Source organism: Pseudophryne corroboree, chromosome 3 (assembly GCF_028390025.1).
Source record: "Pseudophryne corroboree isolate aPseCor3 chromosome 3, aPseCor3.hap2, whole genome shotgun sequence".
Lineage (NCBI taxonomy): Eukaryota > Metazoa > Chordata > Amphibia > Anura > Myobatrachidae > Pseudophryne > Pseudophryne corroboree.
The window spans coordinates 225559900-225582991 of record NC_086446.1 but is presented as its reverse complement, the minus strand read 5'-3'; the positions used below and the strand labels follow the sequence as shown (position 1 = coordinate 225582991).

Below are 23092 nucleotides of genomic sequence, written 5' to 3'. Positions count from 1 at the left end.
AAGCATGTGCAATCACCATTCTAATCCATCTGGCCAGAGTTCGCTTGTGAGCAGGCCAGCCACGTTTGTGAAATCCAAATACAACAAAAAGAGAATCCGATTTCCTAATAGGAGCAGTTCTCTTCACCTAGATACGGAGAGCCCGTACCACATCCAAAGACCGCTCTTTGGGAGACAGATCAGGAGAAACAAGTGCCGGAACTACAATCTTCTGATTAAGGTGGAACGAAGAAACCACCTTAGGTAGATAGCCGGGACGAGTCCTAAGAACCGCCCGGTCACGGTGAAATATCAGATATGGGGAACTACAGGACAAGGCACCCAAATCCGACACTCTTCTAACTGAAGCAATAGCCAGCAGAAACACCACCTTAAGGGAAAGCCACTTAAGGTCAGCTGAACCAAGAGGTTCAAACGGAGACTCTTGTAACGCCTCCAAAACCACCGACAAGTCCCAAGGAGCCACAGGCGGGACATAGGGAGGTTGGATACGCAACACACCCTGAGTAAAGGTATGCACATCAGGTAAGGTCGCAATTTTTCTCTGAAACCACACCGACAAGGCAGATATTTGAACCTTGAGGGAGGCCAGACGCAGGCCTAAGTCCAGGCCCTGCTGAAGAAAAGCCAACAACTTGGCTATACTAAACTTGGAAGCGTCATAATCGTTAGATGTGCTCCAAACAAAGTAAGAATGCCAGACCCTATAGTAAATCCGAGCCAAGGCGGTTTCCGGGCCCGCAACATAGTTTGAATGACCGCCTCAGAAAACCCTTTAGCCCTTAAGACGGAAGCTTCAAGAGCCACGCCGTCAAAGACAGCCGGGCTAGGTCCTGGTAGACACCGGGGCCCTGAACGAGGAGTTCTGGGCATTGTGGAAGTAGAATTGGATGCTCTGACGATAGGCCTTGCAGGTCTGAGAACCAGTGCCGTCTGGGCCACGCTGGAGCTATGAGAAGCAGAATTCCTTTTTCTTGCTTGAACTTCCGAATTACCCTGGGCAGGAGTGACACCGGAGGGAACACGTACGGCAGCCGAAACCTCCACGGTACCGCCAGCGCATCCACGAATGCTGCTTGAGGATCCCTTGTCCTTGCTCCGAAGACCGGAACCTAGTGATTGTGTCGAGACGTCATCAGATCCACATCTGGAAGGCCCCACCTTTCCACTAGGAGTTGAAACACTTCTGGATGGAGGCCCCACTCGCCGGCATGTACGTCCTGACGACTGAGAAAGTCCGCTTCCCAATTCTGGACTCCCGGAATGAATATTGCCGATATGGCCGGTAGATGGCGTTCTGCCCACTGTAGAATCCGTGAGACTTCCTTCATTGCTAGGCGGCTTCGAGTGCCGCCTTGATGATTTATGTAAGCCACTGTGGTGGCGTTGTCCGACTGTACTTGAACAGGATGGTTCTGAATTAAATGCTGGGCTAGGTTTAAGGCATTGAAGACCTCCCGCAACTCCAGAATATTGATCGAGAGGAGGGACCCCTCCTTGGTCCACTGCCCCTGAAGGGAGTGTTGCCCCAGCACCATGCCCCAACCTCTTAGACTGGCATCTGTCGTCAACAGGACCCAGTCGGATATCCAGAACGGACGGCCCCTGCATAGTTGTTGGTCCCGGAGCCACCAGAGCAGCGACAGACGGACCTCCGGAGTCAATGAGATCATTTGAGACCTAATCAGGTGAGGCAGGCTATCCCATTTGGCTAGAATCAGCCTCTGGAGAGGGCGAGAATGAAATTGAGCGTAATCCACCATGTCAAATGCTGACACCATGAGGCCCAGTACCTGCATCGCCGAATGTATTGACACTTGCGAACAAGATAGGAAGCAACGAGTCCTGTCCTGAAGTTTCAGGACTTTCTCCTGAGACAGGAACAACCGCTGGTTGTGAGTGCCCAATAGTGCTCCCAGATGCACCATGCTCTGAGCAGGGATCAGGGATGACTTCTTCCAGTTGATGAGCCACCCGTGGGCTTGCAGAAACTGGACCGTCACATCTAGATGACACTAGTTCTGGGGAATTTGCCAGGATTAACAAGTCGTCCAAATACGGCAGTATCCTGACCCCTTGACGGCGGAGTTCCACCGTCATCACCGCCATGAGTTTTGTAAAGACTCGCGGAGCCGTTGTTAAACCAAAAGGTAACGCCCGAAGCTGGTAATGGCAGTTGCCAATCGCAAATCTCAGGTATTGCTGATGAGACACTGCTATAGGAACATGCAGGTAAGCATCCTGTATATCCAGGGAGACCATGAAGTTCCAAGGCCAGAACTATAGAGCGAAGGGTTTCCATCCGGAACTTGGAAACCTTCACAAACCTGTTCAATGCCTTGAGGTTGAGAATGGGCCGGTAGGACCCATTCGGTTTCGGGACTAGAAACAGCTGAGAATAGTACCCCCGGCCCCTCTGCGCAAGAGGCACCTGTACTACGACTCCTGTATCCAGAAGGGTCTGTACCACCGAATGTAGAGTATTTGCCTTTGTCTTGTCCAACGGGACATCTGTCTGGCAAAATCGATGAGGGGGTCGGTTTTTTAAGGCTATGGCGTAACCTCCTGTGACGACTTCCCGTACCCAGGCATCTGAAGTGGTCTTCAACCATACCTGGGTATACCCTAGAAGCCAGCCGCCCACCCTGGGATCCCCCAGAGGGAGGCCCGCCCCATCATGCGGCAGGCTTATCTGTCTTGGAAGCTGGCTGACGGGCCGCCCAGGCTCTTTTGGGCTTTGGCTTACTTGTTGTACACCTGACCTTTTGCTTTACCTGAAGGACGAAAGGGGCTAAAGGAAGTACCTTTAGCCTTCGACACAGATGGAGCAGTACTTGGCAGACAGGCAGTTTTGGCAGTAGCCAAGTCAGTCACAATCTTATTTAAATCCTCCCCAAACAGAATATCTCCCTTAAAAGGGAGTACCTCCAGGGTTTTTCTAGAGTCCAGATCCACAGACCAGGATCTCAGCCACAAAATACCTGGCGAGCCAGGACTGATGTAGTAGAGGCCTTGGCTGCCAGGATACCAGCATCAGAAGCCGCCTCTTTAATATAACGAGAAGCTGTAACAATATAAGACAAGCTTTGTCTAGCATGGTCAGAGGAGATTTCAGCATCTAACTCCAAGGCCCATGCTTCAATGGCCTCTGCAGCCCAAGTAGCTGCAATAGTGGGCCTTTGTGCAGCACCCGTGAGGGTGTAAATCGCTTTCAGACAACCCTCCACACGTTTATCCGTAGGCTCTTTTAGAGACGTGACGGTGGTGACCGGTAGAGCTGAGGAAACCACCATCCTAGCCATATGTGAGTCCACTGGAGGAGGCGTTTCCCAATTCTTAGACAGCTCTGGCGTGAGGGGATAGCGAGCCAACATCTTCTTTTGAGGCACAAACTTTGTACCCGGGTTTTCCCAGGGTTCCTGACGTATATCAATTAGGTGGTCAGAGTGAGGTAAAACTTGTTTAATCACCTTCTGACGCTTGAACCTATCTGGTTTCTTAGGAGGAACGGATGGCTCGGGATCATCCGTGATCTGTAAAATTAACTTAATAGCCTCCAAGAGATCAGGAACATCCACATGTGAACCACCCTCCCCATCAGCCGTATCCGAGTCAGAACCTGTGGGGTCAGTGTAAGTGCCGTCTTCATCCGACGAGGTGTCAGTGACAGCAGTGGATTGTGAGGAGACAAGCGCTCGCTTAGAGGACCCCTTGGACGTAGGCGAGCGACGGTCATACTTTTTAGTAGTCAGGGACTGGTTCAACTTCTTTATTTGAGCAGATAAATCGTCCGCCCACGGCGGGTTAGCTGCAGGGACGACAAACGGTTGTACCGGCATTGGGGGTCCCATAGGGGGTGTTAGTTTATGAACTAGCGTATGCAGAAGCGTGGAAAAAGCGGCCCACGACGGGTCATTATTTGCCCCCTTTACCTCCGTCCCACTGGGGGGCAAGGAACCCCCAGAACAAGAGCCCAAAGCTGCTATATTCTCCTCATAGGTATCTGCGGCTTCAGCAACTCCGGCAGTGTGTTCAGCCCCAGAACCATTACCCTCAGAAGCAGACATGATATAACTTGCAGTATCAGGTAACACAGTACAATTTGTCAGCAGCACGATACCTCTAGCCCAAACCTCTGCGCAGTGTAGTCAGCACCAGCAGAGATAAAAGAGAGATATGGTGACTAAATCACAGAGAAAAATATATAATACAGTATATCTTTGTGAAAATCCTATATTAGATAAAACCTGACGCACCAAGCCCCCTCAGGTTATAGAATATAGGGATAGCAGGTTGAGTGAAAGACACGAAATGGACACCACTCAGCTATCAAATGCACACACAAACAGTCACAGTCTGTACAATGCAGAGGTTATTACTAACAATAATACTGCACTGGACTAGCTTACACAGCTATATAACAATAGATATAACAGTACACAGTAAGAACTGGATATATATCACAGAGTAATTGTACTAGGAAACCCTGACTAAGTGCACTCTTTCTTACTAACACTGACTAAAAAGGCAGGTAGAATACTTAAGTGTCTTGTAAAGTCACAGCACTGACAACCAGGCGGCTTTACATATGAGGATTTGCCCAAGCATTCCTAGGAACAGTGAGCTGAGGGATAATGGCGCCGCAGACAATGCCAGGGAGTGAAGGAGCGACAGATATGCAGCTCCAGGGTGGGAAAATTTGCAGAAAATGGCGCCCTGGAGCTGGGGGAGGGGCTTCAGGTCCAAGCTCTGTCCCCCTGCTGGCAAAACCACCAGGTACTGCGGGCTCTAATAAAACGGTTTATAGAGAAAACTTGACCTGTCCCATGCCCTGGTGATCTAGTGGGATCGCCTGTACTGTCACAGTGTCCACCGCCAGCGCGCGCGGCCCGCCTCCCACTAACCCCGCCAGATTGCGATAAAGACCGGGTCCCACAAGCGGGACCCACTTACCACCTCCTGAAGCACGGCCACGCGATCCCGGAGAGCCCCCGTCGTGTGTACCTGACAAGAAGAAAACCGGAGCCTCCAGCTGTAGTTACCCGGCAACCAGGGCTCGGGAGTGTACAGCGCCGCTGGGGAGAGCCGGAGCTGCAGCCATGAATGTCCACTGACATGTAACACTGCTGCTGCCCTTGAAGTCTTCACTTTTTTCCTCAGAAAAAAAGCTCTTCTTAGGGCTGCCTGGAGCAACCCCTCTGTTCAGTGCCTGCTACTACAGCACCAACTGCAAAACTGAGATCCTGTGCAGGGAGGCGGGGTGATATAGGAGGCGGCGCTATGCATTCTGGGAACAGTCAAAGCTTTGAGCCTGTTGGTGCCTCGGATCAAGATCCTACTCTACACCCCATTGTCCATTCCTTGTGGAGCCCAGTGTACTCCGCAGCAGAAATCACTGCCTGTATGTCAAATCACATAAATTGAGCACAATTTATACCTTGCCCCCCCCTTTAATGCACCCTGATACTTGATTCAGAAGTGGAGGAGGAATAGCGTTTCTTCCCCAGCAGCTTGCATAGGAGAAAATGGCGCTGAGCAGTGTGCTGACTGACTGAGGAGGGAGCCCTACCCCCTGTAATGGCGCATTTCCCCTCAGAAAACCTGAGGTATTTTTTATACTGGCGGGGGTGTAGGATTGTGCCACGGCATAATATGCTACTTTTTTGCCAGTTAGAGTAGGATTTCATGCTGCCCAGGGCGACCCCCCCCGCGCCTTGCACCCTGCTGTGCCTGTGTTATGGGAAGCATGGCCACGCAGCGTTCCCGCTCGCTGCCCGGTACCTTCAGCAGTCATGATGACCGGAGGTCCCTCTTGCAGATCTCCGGTTATAATACTCACGTGTCTTCTGACTTCTGGCTCTGTTAGGGGGGTGAAGGCGTGCTGTGGGAGTGAGCGCGTAGCCGCAGCTAGTGTTCAGTACCCTTCAGGAGCTAATGGTGTCCTGTCAGCAAGAAGCAGAGCCATGAAACTATTCAGGAAGTTGGTTCCTACTTCTGCCCCCTAAGTCCCACCAAGCAGGGAGACTGTTGCCAGCCGTCTACCTGAAAATAAAAAACCTAACATAAAGTCTTTCAGTGAAACTCAGTAGAGCTCCACTGGAGTGCAATCAGTCTGCCTTGGCACATTTTCTAAACTGAGGTCTGGAGGAGGGGCATAGAGGGAGGAGCCAGTTCGCACTCTCTAGGACGTATGAGAAATAATAATTATAGATTGCAGTGTAAACATATAAAAAATGCTGTTGATGTTCTAGAATTGATTACCAATACCCCTTTCACACCACCGCAATAACTCGGGTTATTGCAGGTTTAACGTGGGGTCGCGGCTCTGTGTGAAATGGTCCCTGAAAAAAATAACCCGGATCCAATTAACACCCTATGGAGAGCCAGCTCGCCAGCGCTGGGAGATGATGTCCTCTCCAAGTAACGGCAAAGGAGAAGCCCCAGCAATAACTCGGATCCAACCTGCGGTGTGGACGGGTCTCAAGCTGCTATGGCATGGCTTGAAACCCATGTTCAGTGACCCCAGCCCGTTACCTTGGATTTTGGTGTAACAGCTCTGTTATATAGTATAAAGCATAAGTTACAGTGGTAAATATTGCATCATTACCATGACAATGTAACCAGTAGCACAGATGCCATTTGTTCTTATTAGAGCATCAATCTCCTTTTTGTACCTTTTCGGTCCCCCACCAAATCCTCTAGTGTTGTGCTATTTGTTAGGCTCTACAAATATGTTGTCTGACAAATCAGGCACTCCCGAGATTCTATTCCAAATAATTTAATCAAATGTGCTGCCTTGCACTAGCTGCTCTTAGTTTCCCATCTGGCATGACATTGATAAATGTTGCAAAATGTCAATGTTATGAAAATGTAAATGTTATGTTGTAACAAGATATGTCATTTAATCTGCTGCCAATTTAACAATGAGGGTTACCTAACTGTGTAAATGCCATTATCTAAGTCTTTACTGTCAGCAGCAGCCTCTCTACTGGGACTGTGTACCATCTCCTTCCACTCTGCTCTGCAGGGATAATTTAGAGTTCTCATTGGCCTGCCATAGGAGAAAATATGCATATATAAATGGTTGTAGGTTGTGGGAACAGAGCCGGCCCTAACCAATATGATGCCCTAGGCAAGATTTTGGCTGGTGCCCCCTAGCACCACCACTTGTTCTGTTTCTGACCTTGCACCCCTTTCCCAGCACCACCACCCCTCACACATATATTTTAAATAGAAACAGTGCACACATTCGGCGCACAGCCTGAAAAGGGGCGTGTTCTTGCTGGGAAGGGGCATGGCTACACAATAGTACCCCCAATTAATATTACGCTAGACAGTACTGCAACTTTATTTATATTTTATCATGCGATAGTGTGCCTTATTCACGTTGCATCACACAGTAGTACCACTTTACCTTATAAACATTACTCCTCACAGTAGTGCCCCTTATTCATATTACACCACACCATATTGCTCTTTATTCACATTATACCACACAATAGTGCCCTTTCTATACGTAACACCACACAGTAGAGCACCTTTATACATATAATGCCACACATTAGTAATACCCTTACACACATAATGACACGCATAATGCCCCTTACACATATGCCAAACACTATTGCACAACAAACCTACCCACACACAGCACTCACACGGCAACTAACACTGTGATCTCTGCCTATGCTTGGATATAGGTGTGTTCTCATATATCTTGCCTCAATATGCCATGAAGCAGGAGATGGCAACTCTGCTAACGTTGGGCGCCTTTTTTGATGAAAACGCACCTAATTTGCATTGCAATTTGGCTAAGATGCACAAGCAGCTTCTGCTGATTAAAATGATATGCAACATGCTGTACTGTGTGCAACTGTGGCTGTATCTGCATACAAAATGCTACACACAGAATATAGGCATGCCGCATATCATTTTAATCAACAGAAGCTGCTGGTGCCCATAGGCATACCAAATGCCCTAGGCAATTGCCTAGTTTGCCTATACCTAGGGCCGGCTCTGTGTGGGAATTTAATTATAGCGGTGACTATAGCAGGGCCAATGCTACCATTAGGCAGCTGCCTAGGGCGCCGGCACCTGTGGGGCACCACTGAGGGCATCCAGCACGAAAACAAAGGATGTCACTTAAAGAGACATCCTACATCCTTATGTTGCTTAATTATGGCGGCAGACCTTGTAAGCTATAGCCACCACTGCACTTCTCCCCTGCTCTGATTCTGCTGGACCTGCACATATAGTGTTTGAGGCAGGGGTGGTCTTCAGTTTGCCAGCAGCCGGCCTCCCGACGACCAGCATACCAGCGCCGGAATCCCGACCGCTGGCATGTCTACAGCTTTTCTCCCTCTTGGGGGTCCACGACCCCCCTGGAGGGAAAATAGATAGCGTGGCACGTGCCACCGTGCCTGAAGCGTGGTGAGTGCAGCAAGCCCGCAAGGGGCTCATTTGCGCTCGCCCAGCTGTCAGTATGCCGGCGGTCGGGATTCCGGCGTCAGTATGCTGGCCGCCAGGAGCCCGACCGCCGGCATAACATACTACACCCCCAGAATGTGTGTAGAAAGAGCAAGTAACTAGGCTTTTTTTTTTTTGCTTGGGCAAATAATGCACTGGTGCCAGAGCCGGCTCTAACCAATATGATGCCCTAGGCAAGATTTTGTCTGGTGCCCCCTAGCACCATCGCTATTTCCGCCTCTGACCCTGTACCCCTTTCCCAGCACCATCACCCCTCACCCATAGCATTCCTCATTTTGGTGTTCCTACCCCCTGTATTTAAAATAGAAACAGTGTGCACATTCGGTGCGCAGCCCAAAGAGGAGTGTGTTTTTGCTGGCAAGGGGCATGGGCACACAATAGTACCCTCAATTCAAATATGCCACACAGTAGTGCAACTTTATTCACATTTTATTATGCAATAGTGCCCCTTATACACGTTACATCACACCGCAGTACCACTTTACAATATATACGTTACTCCACACAGTAGTGCCCTTTATTCACATTACACCACACTGAATTGCTCCTTATTCACATTACACCACATCATATTGATTCAAGAGTGGTAGTTCCGCAACAGGTTATTGTATCAGACTATGGCCTCTAGTGGGTATTAGTCTGTTACCGACTATATATTATAATTTACACTCTATGTGCTAATTCAATGTTGGTGGTGCTCCCAGAGTCAGTATACATATGTAAAACAAAAAGGAGAAAAAAAGAAAGACTCTGTTGGGGCACTCTTGTAAATATTACTAGACATTAAAATTTTACTTGAATTAAAAGTTACATTTTATTGTCTACTAATATTTACATGAGTGCCCCAGCACAGTCTTTCTTTTTTCTCCTTTTTGTTTTACCACATCATATTGCTCTTTATTCACATTAGACCACACAGTACTGCCCTTTCTATTAGAGATGAGCGGGTTCGGTTCCTCGGAAACCGAACCCGCCCGAACTTCAGGTTTTTTTACACGGGTCCGAGCGACTCGGATCTTCCCGCCTTGCTCGGTTAACCCGAGCGCGCCCGAACGTCATCATCCCGCTGTCGGATTCTCGCGAGGCTCGGATTCTATCGCGAGACTCGGATTCTATATAAGGAGCCGCACGTCGCCGCCATTTTCACACGTGCATTGAGATTGATAGGGAGAGGACGTGGCTGGCGTCCTCTCCGTTTATAGAGAGTGAGACTAGAGTAGAGAGAGACACAGTATTATTTACTTTAGTAATTTTGGGGAGCATTAGGAGGAGTACTACTACTTGCTGAAGTGATAGTGTGACTGTATATCTGACTTGTGGGGGAGACAGTGGGGAGCAGTTAGAGTCTGAGAGCAGGAGTACATATTTTAACGTACAGTGCACACTTTTGCTGGCACTCTGCTGCCAGAGTGCCACACTGCCATTGTGACCACACTGACCACCAGTATATATTGTGATTGTCTGCTTAGGAGTACTACTTGCAAGTTGCTGATAGTGTGACCAGTGACCTGACCACCAGTTTAATTAATCACCACCAGTTTAATATATATATATATATATATATATATATATATATATATATAATTGTATATAATATATATATAATTGTATATGTATACCACCTACCCGTGTTTTTTTTTTTTCTTTCTTCTTGATACATACTACTATAGTAGCTTACTGTAGCAGTCTGCGGTGCTGCTGAGCTGACAGTGTCCAGCAGGTCCGTCATCAGTCATTACATAATAAATATATATACCTGTCCGGCTGCAGTACTAGTGATATTATATATATATATATTAATTTCATCTCATTATCATCCAGTCTATATTAGCAGCAGACACAGTACGGTAGTCCACGGCTGTAGCTACCTCTGTGTCGGCAGTCGCTCGTCCATCCATAAGTATACTAGTATCCATCCATCTCCATTGTTTACCTGAGGTGCCTTTTAGTTGTGCCTATTAAAATATGGAGAACAAAAATGTTGAGGTTCCAAAATTAGGGAAAGATCAAGATCCACTTCCACCTCGTGCTGAAGCTGCTGCCACTAGTCATGGCCGAGACGATGAAATACCAGCAACGTCGTCTGCCAAGGCCGATGCCCAATGTCATAGTACAGAGCATGTAAAATCCAAAACACCAAATATCAGTAAAAAAAGGACTCCAAAATCTAAAATAAAATTGTCGGAGGAGAAGCGTAAACTTGCCAATATGCCATTTACCACACGGAGTGGCAAGGAACGGCTGAGGCCCTGGCCTATGTTCATGGCTAGTGGTTCAGCTTCACATGAGGATGGAAGCACTCAGCCTCTCGCTAGAAAAATGAAAAGACTCAAGCTGGCAAAAGCACCGCAAAGAACTGTGCGTTCTTCGAAATCCCAAATCCACAAGGAGAGTCCAATTGTGTCGGTTGCGATGCCTGACCTTCCCAACACTGGACGTGAAGAGCATGCGCCTTCCACCATTTGCACGCCCCCTGCAAGTGCTGGAAGGAGCACCCGCAGTCCAGTTCCTGATAGTCAGATTGAAGATGTCAGTGTTGAAGTACACCAGGATGAGGAGGATATGGGTGTTGCTGGCGCTGGGGAGGAAATTGACAAGGAGGATTCTGATGGTGAGGTGGTTTGTTTAAGTCAGGCACCCGGGGAGACACCTGTTGTCCGTGGGAGGAATAGGGCCGTTGACATGCCTGGTGAAAATACCAAAAAAATCAGCTCTTCGGTGTGGAAGTATTTCAACAGAAATGCGGACAACATTTGTCAAGCCGTGTGTTGCCTTTGTCAAGCTGTAATAAGTAGGGGTAAGGACGTTAACCACCTCGGAACATCCTCCCTTATACGTCACCTGCAGCGCATTCATAATAAGTCAGTGACAAGTTCAAAAACTTTGGGCGACAGCGGAAGCAGTCCACTGACCAGTAAATCCCTTCCTCTTGTAACCAAGCTCACGCAAACCACCCCACCAACTCCCTCAGTGTCAATTTCCTCCTTCCCCAGGAATGCCAATAGTCCTGCAGGCCATGTCACTGGCAATTCTGACGAGTCCTCTCCTGCCTGGGATTCCACCGATGCATCCTTGCGTGTAACGCCTACTGCTGCTGGCGCTGCTGTTGTTGCTGCTGGGAGTCGATGGTCATCCCAGAGGGGAAGTCGTAAGCCCACTTTTACTACTTCCACCAAGCAATTGACTGTCCAACAGTCCTTTGCGAGGAAGATGAAATATCACAGCAGTCATCCTGTTGCAAAGCGGATAACTGAGGCCTTGACAACTATGTTGGTGTTAGACGTGCGTCCGGTATCCGCCGTTAGTTCACAGGGAACTAGACAATTTCTTGAGGTAGTGTGCCCCCGTTACCAAATACCATCTAGGTTCCACTTCTCTAGGCAGGCGATACCGAGAATGTACACGGACGTCAGAAAAAGACTCACCAGTGTCCTAAAAAATGCAGTTGTACCCAATGTCCACTTAACCACGGACATGTGGACAAGTGGAGCAGGGCAGGGTCAGGACTATATGACTGTGACAGCCCACTGGGTAGATGTATGGACTCCCGCTGCAAGAACAGCAGCGGCGGCACCAGTAGCAGCATCTCGCAAACGCCAACTCTTTCCTAGGCAGGCTACGCTTTGTATCACCGGTTTCCAGAATACGCACACAGCTGAAAACCTCTTACGGCAACTGAGGAAGATCATCGCGGAATGGCTTACCCCAATTGGACTCTCCTGTGGATTTGTGGCATCGGACAACGCCAGCAATATTGTGTGTGCATTAAATATGGGCAAATTCCAGCACGTCCCATGTTTTGCACATACCTTGAATTTGGTGGTGCAGAATTTTTTAAAAAACGACAGGGGCGTGCAAGAGATGCTGTCGGTGGCCAGAAGAATTGCGGGACACTTTCGGCGTACAGGCACCACGTACAGAAGACTGGAGCACCACCAAAAACGCCTGAACCTGCCCTGCCATCATCTGAAGCAAGAAGTGGTAACGAGGTGGAATTCAACCCTCCATATGCTTCAGAGGTTGGAGGAGCAGCAAAAGGCCATTCAAGCCTATACAATTGAGCACGATATAGGAGGTGGAATGTACCTGTCTCAAGCGCAGTGGAGAATGATTTCAACGTTGTGCAAGGTTCTGCAACCTTTTGAACTTGCCACACGTGAAGTCAGTTCAGACACTGCCAGCCTGAGTCAGGTCATTCCCCTCATCAGGCTTTTGCAGAAGAAGCTGGAGGCATTGAAGGAGGAGCTAAAAGGGAGCGATTCCGCTAGGCATGTGGGACTTGTGGATGGAGCCCTTAATTCGCTTAACAAGGATTCACGGGTGGTCAATCTGTTGAAATCAGAGCACTACATTTTGGCCACCGTGCTCGATCCTAGATTTAAAACCTACCTTGGATCTCTCTTTCTGGCAGACACAAGTCTGCTGGGGTTCAAAAACCTGCTGGTGACAAAATTGTCAAGTCAAGCGGAACGCGACCTGTCAACATCTCCTCCTTCACATTCTCCCGCAACTGGGGGTGCGAGGAAAAGGCTCAGAATTCCGAGCCCACCCGCTGGCGGTGATGCAGGGCAGTCTGGAGCGACTGCTGATGCTGACATCTGGTCCGGACTGAAGGACCTGACAACGATTACGGACATGTCGTCTACTGTCACTGCATATGATTCTGTCACCATTGAAAGAATGGTGGAGGATTATATGAGTGACCGCATCCAAGTAGGCACGTCAGACAGTCCGTACTTATACTGGCAGGAAAAAGAGGCAATTTGGAGGCCCTTGCACAAACTGGCTTTATTCTACCTAAGTTGCCCTCCCACAAGTGTGTACTCCGAAAGAGTGTTTAGTGCCGCCGCTCACCTTGTCAGCAATCGGCGTACGAGGTTACTTCCAGAAAATGTGGAGAAGATGATGTTCATTAAAATGAATTATAATCAATTCCTCCGTGGAGACATTGACCAGCAGCAATTGCCTCCACAAAGTACACAGGGAGCTGAGATGGTGGATTCCAGTGGGGACGAATTGATAATCTGTGAGGAGCGGGATGTACACGGTGATATATCGGAGGATGATGATGAGGTGGACATCTTGCCACTGTAGAGCCAGTTTGTGCAAGGAGAGATTAATTGCTTCTTTTTCGGTGGGGGTCCAAACCAACCCGTCATTTCAGTCACAGTCGTGTGGCAGACCCTGTCACTGAAATGATGGGTTGGTTAAAGTGTGCATGTCCTGATTATACAACATAAGGGTGGGTGGGAGGGCCCAAGGACAATTCCATCTTGCACCTCTTTTTTCTTTCATTTTTATTTGCGTCATGTGCTGTTTGGGGAGTGTTTTTTGGAAGGGCCATCCTGCGTGACACTGCAGTGCCACTCCTAGATGGGCCAGGTGTTTGTGTCGGCCACTAGGGTCGCTTAGCTTACTCACACAGCTACCTCATTGCGCCTCTTTTTTCTTCTTTGCGTCATGTGCTGTTTGGGGAGTGTTTTTTGGAAGGGCCATCCTGCGTGACACTGCAGTGCCACTCCTAGATGGGCCAGGTGTTTGTGTCGGCCACTAGGGTCGCTTAGCTTACTCACACAGCTACCTCATTGCGCCTCTTTTTTTCTTCTTTGCGTCATGTGCTGTTTGGGGAGTGTTTTTTGGAAGGGCCATCCTGCGTGACACTGCAGTGCCACTCCTAGATGGGCCAGGTGTTTGTGTCGGCCACTAGGGTCGCTTATCTTACTCACACAGCTACCTCATTGCGCCTCTTTTTTTCTTCTTTGCGTCATGTGCTGTTTGGGGAGTGTTTTTTGGAAGGGCCATTCTGCGTGACACTGCAGTGCCACTCCTAGATGGGCCAGGTGTTTGTGTCGGCCACTAGGGTCGCTTAGCTTACTCACACAGCTACCTCATTGCGCCTCTTTTTTTCTTCTTTGCGTCATGTGCTGTTTGGGGAGTGTTTTTTGGAAGGGCCATCCTGCGTGACACTGCAGTGCCACTCCTAGATGGGCCAGGTGTTTGTGTCGGCCACTAGGGTCGCTTAGCTTACTCACACAGCTACCTCATTGCGCCTCTTTTTTTCTTCTTTGCGTCATGTGCTGTTTGGGGAGTGTTTTTTGGAAGGGCCATCCTGCGTGACACTGCAGTGCCACTCCTAGATGGGCCAGGTGTTTGTGTCGGCCACTAGGGTCGCTTAGCTTAGTCATCCAGCGACCTCGGTGCAAATTTTAGGACTAAAAATAATATTGTGAGGTGTTCAGAATAGACTGAAAATGAGTGGAAATTATGGTTTTTTTAGGTTAATAATACTTTGGGATCAAAATGACCCCCAAATTCTATGATTTAAGCTGTTTTTTAGTGTTTTTTGAAAAAAACACCTGAATCCAAAACACACCCGAATCCGACAAAAAAAATTCGGTGAGGTTTTGCCAAAACGCGGTCGAACCCAAAACACGGCCGCGGAACCGAACCCAAAACCAAAACCCGAAAAATTTCAAGTGCACATCTCTACTTTCTATACATTATGCCACACATTAGAGCACTTTATACACATAATGCCACACATTAGTAATGCATTTATACACATAATACCACACAGTAATGCCCCCTCACACATATGACACACATTATTAATGTCCTTATAAACATAATGCGCCTTACACATTCTGCAAACCTTTATTAATGCCCTTATACACATAATGTCCCCTACACATTTGCTGCACATTATTAATGCATTTATGCACGACACGCATGCCTCTTATGCCGAACACTATTGCACAATGAACCTACCTGCAAACAGCATTTACATGGCCGCTACCACTGTGACCTCTAACTCTGCTTGGATACAGATGTGTCCTCATACATCTTGCCTCAATGCGCCATGCAGCAGGAGATGCCATGTGTGAGTCAGCTGGCAGCTCTCCTTACGTTGGGCACCTTTTTTTTTAATGAAAATGCATATTTGCATTTCTGTATGGCTAGGATGCACAAGCAGCTTCTGCTGAATAAAATTATATGCGGGGATCGGTATGAAATACCTCCAATCAAAATACAGACGGTCGAAATCCCGACACCAATTGACCGACGGTCAAAATCCCGACAAGGCCAAAATTCCGACATGGACAAAATACCGACATTTAAAATACCGACAAGGTCAAAATACAGACATGCATTTTTCGTTGTTTTAGTGTGTGTATGTTGACATAGGTCGACATGGACACCATATAAGTGTACCGCTGCGCTCGCCATGCTTTGGGCACGGCGCCTCACTGCGCTCGGCACACTATTATATTCCCCCTCCAGGTCCACTGGGATGGTAAAGTATGAACAAGTCGGTTTCAATGAAAAAAATCATGAAAAACTCATGTCAGTATTTTGACCTGTCTGCATTTTACATGTCGGTATTTTGACCTTGTCGGTATTTTGTCCATGTCGGGATTTTGATCGTCGGTCAATTGGTGTCGGGATTTCGACCGTCGGTATTTTGATTGGAGGTAAATTGACTGCATCCCGATATGCGGCATGCCTATATACTGTGTGCGACTGTGGCTGTATCTGCATACAAAATGCTACACACAGAATATAGGCATGCCGCATATCATTTTAATCAGCAGAAGCTGCTGGTGCCCCTAGGCATACCAAATAACCTAGGCATTTGCCTAGTTTGCCTATGCCCAGGGCCGGCTCTGACTGGTGCCCCTAATCACACATTCACAGTAACCAAATAAAAAAAAACAAAATCATTACTAGCCCCTTCTGCAATCATGCAATGTCTCTCCACATGTTTGAATACTGTGAATGGCGGTCAGCACTCTAATTGGTGGATAGCTCCAGCAATCCACCAATTAGAGTGCTGACAGCCATTCACTATCTGGCTAGGCTGGGAGACAAGTAGAGAATGTTGCCTCGCCACTGTAATTGTGTAAACGCCACCTGCCCCTGCTCGAAAACTCCTATAATTGTGGGGCCCAGGATAAGGGCCTAAATTCATTAATATGGCCCTGCTTGTTCTATAAAGAACATTGGTGCACCCACCCCCACCCCATCCTAATAGGGATATTAGGCACACACTCAGAATATTGGGCATGATTTTATGGGGAAAGGCAGTGATCTCACGGCACTCTCGAATATGCTAGGTGACATCTATTTGGTGACAGTGCGGTCAAAGCTGGTCTGTTGTGTTCCCACAAGTGCTTCTTGCAGCTTGGCTGTAGGTGAGTTGCAGTACCTAGGGCCTCCGCACCCATACTAACAAGCCCATACATATATAACACTCCCATACTAGCTTACATATGCGTCTGATTAGCCAACCATGGTACTGCCTAGGAACGCCCAACACTTTTCAATTCAAATACACTTCTTTGTGTGTCTAAATCTGTAAACAACTCTGTACAAACACCATTGGGATGTATGCGCGGTGCAACTCAGGTGCAGGTGAATAACATTGCACAAGAAAAAAAATAAACACAGTGGCTCACAGGAAAAAAAACCACATGGTTCCCCACAGGTAACGATAAAACTCATTGCCCCCCCCCCCCTTCCCCCTTCACAGGAAAGACTAACGCTTTGACCTCCACAGGTGAAGGGAAACACATTGACTCCCACATTGTATGCCACAGCCCCCCTGAATACTGACTGATAGATGCTGAGGGATGAATCGGGCTGCATTCGGGCCACGGGCCAATGTCAGAGGCAACTGCAAGGTTGCAGGATGAATGGTCCATCTTCCAGCTAATGGAACCGTTAAGTGCTCATTAGCCAAACCAGGTCACAGCTGCCAGCTTGCGTTCCACAGTGGAATGCTAATCCCAGAAGCATGGTAGCCAGTGTGAATCGCCTGACAAAGATGGTGGTGGGGGGTCAGAGGAAGAGTCTGGGGCTATGAGGAGCACCGGACCATTGATCTATTAAGTATATGTAATTTACTTATATAATTATACAATTATTTAATTTTAATTCTCTTGATGCTCTAATAAGAGGGTGTACTGCACATGCATCTGGAAGATCCCTCTCCCTTTGTGAACGAGTAGCTACAATTGTTTAATATCGACTTCATTGACAAGACCAAGCTGTGTAATTCAAAAGGTAAATTCAAATGTATAGCAGCCCCCATAGAAACCTATGGGTATCTTCTTTGGTGGTGGGAGAACTACTTATATCTAACTTCATTTCATGCACTTAACTCTGTTCTTACCATTCACTAAAACTGAAGCTAATGACAGAAATGTAACCTTGTTGTAGAGCCAGGGCAGTCACTAAGTGCTCATACCATGTTGGCAATATAGGCAAGTGACGCCCAGGGTGGAGATTTGAGGTGGACCCAATATTCCTCTACATAAAGTGAAATCGCTGCATCCTGGGAGACAACATCCATTGCCCAGCCCTGAGCCTGCAGTATAATGGAATCTAGTACTCTGAGTCTGAATCTACTATTTTAGGATTAGCAACAGCATGCAGGTAACAGTGAGCATCCCAGGAGATTTCCCTCTTGCAACAGGAGGGATGAAGAATGAGCATAAGTGACATGTTGATGGTCTTCCAGTGAGAAATTTATGAAACTGATAATACAAAAAATGCTCTCGGACAGCATATTGCCATGTGATTGTGATATGAAATGTATAAAATACGGTTATTAAAAATAGACTGGTGTATACTGTAAATTATATTTTACTTTGCATCCTCTATTCTGCTTTCCTCAGGCAATTACAGGGATGGCAATAGATAACCATTTACTAGCTCTGAGGGAGCTAGCACGGGAACACTGCAGTGAGATGCCGGAACTTTTTACAGATGAAACGTACTTGGCTAGCAATCGGTTCATCCTCTCTACTAGTCAGGTAAAACTTTTCTTTCCGTTATACCGTATCTTTTTTTTTTTTTCAACTTGTTATGTTTGTGTCCTGTTAACTGTAATATTGTAACAACTAAAAATAATCAAAAAATAAACCAAACAACACAAAAAAGATACATATTTTTTCCGCAATATGCATTTAGCTATTGACAGCCACTGTAGTGCCAACAGGTAACTTAAGGTTGTACACAACACTTGGAGGGGTATTTATTAAAACTCGGAGATAAAGTACCAACCAATCAGCTCCTAACTGTCAATTTTCCCACACAGCCTGTCAAATGATAGAAGCTGATTGGATAGTACTTTATCTCTCTCCAAGCTTTAGAAAAGTATTTAAAACAAATAACACAGTGTACAGTACTTACTAAATACATATTACTCAATATAAAAACATTTGCAAATGTGACCGGGGGGGATTTATTTATAGTATAACAGGTGCTTGCTTATCTATGGCTGCCAGGACCCACTAGGATCTGCTAAGTAGAAATGCTGAAGGAAAAAAAAAAACATGCTCAAAGCACACTTAAAATTATTTTGATTAAAATTCTGTCTTACAAACAAATTTCCTTCAGTTTATTTCTCACCTAACTGGGATACAGGGGAAGCCCCCTCCTCGGTCCATGTAGACGTCCATAGGCTAAAAATGTGTGTACAGCAGCAATACTTTATTTATTATAGTGTAGGAGCAGCTATCACATTCAGCAGTATCTCTAGGAAGGGGGAGGGTCCTTTAGCACTGGACCCGATGCTGAACTGCTTGGGCCTATTGGACGGTATCCGGACTCCAGGTCGACAACAAAAAGGTCGACACACCTTAGGTCGACATGGACAAAAGGTCGACATGGACAAAAGGTCGACAGGAACAAGGTCAATATGGAAAAAGGTCGACATGAGTTTTTCACAATTTATTATTTTTTTTAAACCTTTTCATACTTAACGATCCACGTGGACTACGATTGGAACGGTAATCTGTGCCGAGCGAAGCGGAGCGAAGGCACCATGCCCGAAGCATGGCGAGCGAAGCGAGCCATTCGAGGGGACGCGGTGCACTAATTGGGGTTCCCGGTCACTCTACGAAGAAAACGACACCAAAAAAACATAAAAAAACTCATGTCGACCTTTTTCCATGTCAACCTTGTTCCTGTCGACCTTTTGTCCATGCCGACCTAAGGTGTGTCGACCAATTGGCGTCGACCTAAGGTGTGTCGACCTTTTTGTTTTCGACCTGGAGTCCCAGACCCCTATTGGACAATTAGGGTGGGTGCACTTTTTTCTGTCCATATATAGTGCTACCTAAACCAGCATTTTGGGGGTTTTAAATCTCCTGCACATAACCAGCAGCTTGGTTTTGCAACCTCCAAATTGTCAGTGATTTAAACCCCAATACCTATGGAGAACCTCCTCAATCTACATCAATTTATAATTTGATGCAAATCAGGATTCTATTACACACCGCCTTTAAAGTTACCATTTTTATATACTTTATGTTATCCAAAAGATCCTATTGTCAAGCAATCAAGTTGACAATAAATGTCACTTGTAATTTCTGGCACAGTGGGCCTTATTGATCGCTTTCTAGAATATTACCTATCCAGGCTTCACTACTTGGAGATAAAGGGGGTAATTCAGACTTGATCGTAGATGTGCTAAATTTAGCACATCTACAATCACTTTTACAGACATGCGCCCAGCACATTGCTAGTCCGCCCCGCACGTCTGGCTCTGCTTTCCCTGCACAGGTACAAAAGCATTGCACAGTGGCGATGCTTTTGTACCTAAAGAGTTGCTCCCTACCAGCGCAGCTCCTGCGCGCTGGCAGGAAGCTACCTATCGCTCTCCGGGTCGCAGCGGCTACGTGTGACATCACGCAGCTGCTGTGGCCCGCCCCCCGCATGGTCCAGGCACGCCTGCGTTGCCTGGACCGCACCCCCAAAATGGCAGCCCAACGCCGCCGACCCGCCCAGCGAACGCCTCTGCCTGTCAATCAGGCAGAGGCAATCGCTGGGCTGAGATGCCGAGCGCAGTTCAGACCTGCTCGCCCGCTGTGCGAAAATGCACAGCAGCGACCAGGTCTGATTTAGCCCCAAATAGTGGGTCTGAGAAGACTTTCTCTATCCTCAGAAACACAGTACATTCTTCTAACAATATGCATCTGCTATATAAGGGCAGATGTACTAAGCCTTGGAAGAGAGTGATAAAGTTGAGTGAGCTACAATACCAAGCAATCAGCTCCTGTTATTTTTCAAACAGCCTATAACATGGTAAGTAGGAGCTGATTGACTGGTACTTTATCTCTCTCCACCGCTTTGTACATCTCCCCCCAGTGGCGGAACCAGGGGGGGGGCACTCGGGCCCGTGCCCCCCCTGTCATTTGTGGCCTCCGTCCCCCGTCGCCGCACAGGGAGATGACGGGCACCCGCTGAGATTGTGTTACCAGCGGGCGCCCGTCTCTCCTCACCGAAAGCCGGAGGCAGGAGCTCAGTACTGAGCTCCTGCCTCCGGCGCTGTCACTGTGCGGCATGTGCTATAGGAGAGACGTCAGTCATAACGTCTCTCTTATAGTGCTGAGGAGTGGACGCCAAGAAAGGAGTACTGCAGCGGTCTGGAAGCGGGAACGGGGCTCGGGGCATCTACTGGGGGCAAACTACGGCAGGACATTACTACTGGGGGGTATCAACAAGGGGCATTACTACTGAGGGGGCATTACAACTGGGGCAAACTACTACTGGGGGATATTTTTACTGGGGGGCATCTACTGGGGGCAAACTGCTGGGGGACATTATTACTGGTGGCATCTACTGTGTGTATTACAACTGGGGACATTATTACTGGGGGCATCTACTGGGGGGTCATCTATTGGGGGCAAACTCCTAAGGGGCATTACTACTGGGGGCAAACTTCTGGAGGACATTATTACTGGGGGAAACTACTGGGGGACATTATTACTGGGGGCCAACTACAAAGGGGCAAACTACAGGAGGGCATTACTACTGGCGGTGTAACTACAGGGGCATTACTACTGGCGGCGTAACTACAGGGGCATTACTACTTGGGGGCTAAACTACAGGGGGGCCAAACTACTGGGGGCATAACTACAGGGGCCAAACTACTGGGGGATAACTACAGGGGCCAAACTACTGGGGGCATTACTACTGGGGGCTAAACTACAAGGGGGCATAACTACAGGGGCTAAACTACAATGGGGTAAACTATAGGGGGGCATTACTACTGGTGGCTAAACTACAAGCAGGCAAACTACTGGGGGCATTACCACTGGGAGGCTAAACTAAAGGGGGGGGTAAACTACTGGGGTCATAACTGCAGGGGCATTACCACTGGGGGCATAAATACTAGGGTGCTAAATGACTGGGGGCATTACTACAGGCAACATTACTACTGGGGGCAATACGGGCATTGCATAAGGGGCACCACTACTATGGGATCTATATAAGGGGCACTACCAGTACAGTGGACTATGCATAATGAGCGCTACAACTGTGGGCATTGTATAAGAAGCGCCACCTCACATGCACTGAAGCCGCACGCAAATGTACTTGCCCCTTCCATGGTGCCCCCCCTATCATTTTCTTCTGGATCCGCCCCTGTCTCCCCCTATGAGATATCAGCTGCAAGAGCAGATGAACTGCTTGTAGGTCACAGAAAGACACTGAGAGGTATATTCACCAAAGTGTATTTTTATAGAAGTGGAGATGTTGCCCTTAGCAACCAATCAGATTCTTGTGATTACTTTCTAGAAGGTGCTAGATAAATAATAAGTAGAATCTAAATGGTTGCTATGGGCGACATCTCCACTTCTATATACCTGCACTTTAGTAAATATACCAGAGAGACAGGCTGTCGGCCATTATTCTACAATATACCACGCCCCCTGTAGTACCTGGGCTGGACACTGCTCTCTACAGCCCTGGACGTAATCTACAGTTCATTATTTGTAAAACAATTTTCTTTGACACAAATACCATTTATACAGTAACAAGAGATGATACAAATATAACCTTTTCAAAGAAGTTCTTAAAATACACAAGCAACAGTTACCAGCAAATCTGCATTTACTGTACTTTCCCAGTGGCAAACGCAAGATTTGCATGGGGGGAGGTGTGTTTCCAGAACTGGGTGGAGCCAATCACGGGGGTGGGGACTGAGGTGACCCAGTATATGCTGGGTCCGTAAAACTAGTGTGTGTGTGTGTGTGTGTGTGTGTGTGTGTGTATATATATATATATATACACATATATATACCATATATACACACACATATATATATATATATATATATATATATACACACACACACACACACACACACATACATACATACATACATACATATACATAGCATATTAAACATGCATACATACATATATATATATATATATATATACACATACAGTACACGTATATATACACATGTATATATATATCATATGTGTGTGTGTGTGTGTGTGTGTGTGTGTGTTTATATGTATGTATGTATATACATGTGTATATATGTATGCACATGGATATATATGTACTATAATTAAAATAAAGTAAACTTTTATTAAGCACTTACAAGTGCCACCAGGAAGTTAGCAGGCTGCAGAGGACGCTAGACAGCCAATAATAATACACATGCAGCAAAAAAAATAAAAAATTTTTGGTGGACGGGGGTTTCTGGGTGCTCGGAAACCCCCCCTGGGTGCGCCACTGTTTCCCCACAACATCCAAATATAGATATGTTTTCAGAGCATCTGTTAAATATGTATACTACCCAAG

General features: G+C 47.3%; 1 protein-coding gene across 1 annotated transcript in view; it reads left to right on the top strand.

Moving 5' to 3' along the window:
• The window catches only part of CHAT (choline O-acetyltransferase), a 248852-nt gene that overhangs the window by 213845 nt on the left and 11915 nt on the right, over nt 1–23092 (top strand). Inside the window, exon 14 of the mRNA XM_063958862.1 lies at nt 18165–18302. Within this exon, the coding sequence (XP_063814932.1) occupies nt 18165–18302 (138 nt within the window). The remainder of the gene's footprint in view (nt 1–18164; nt 18303–23092) is intronic.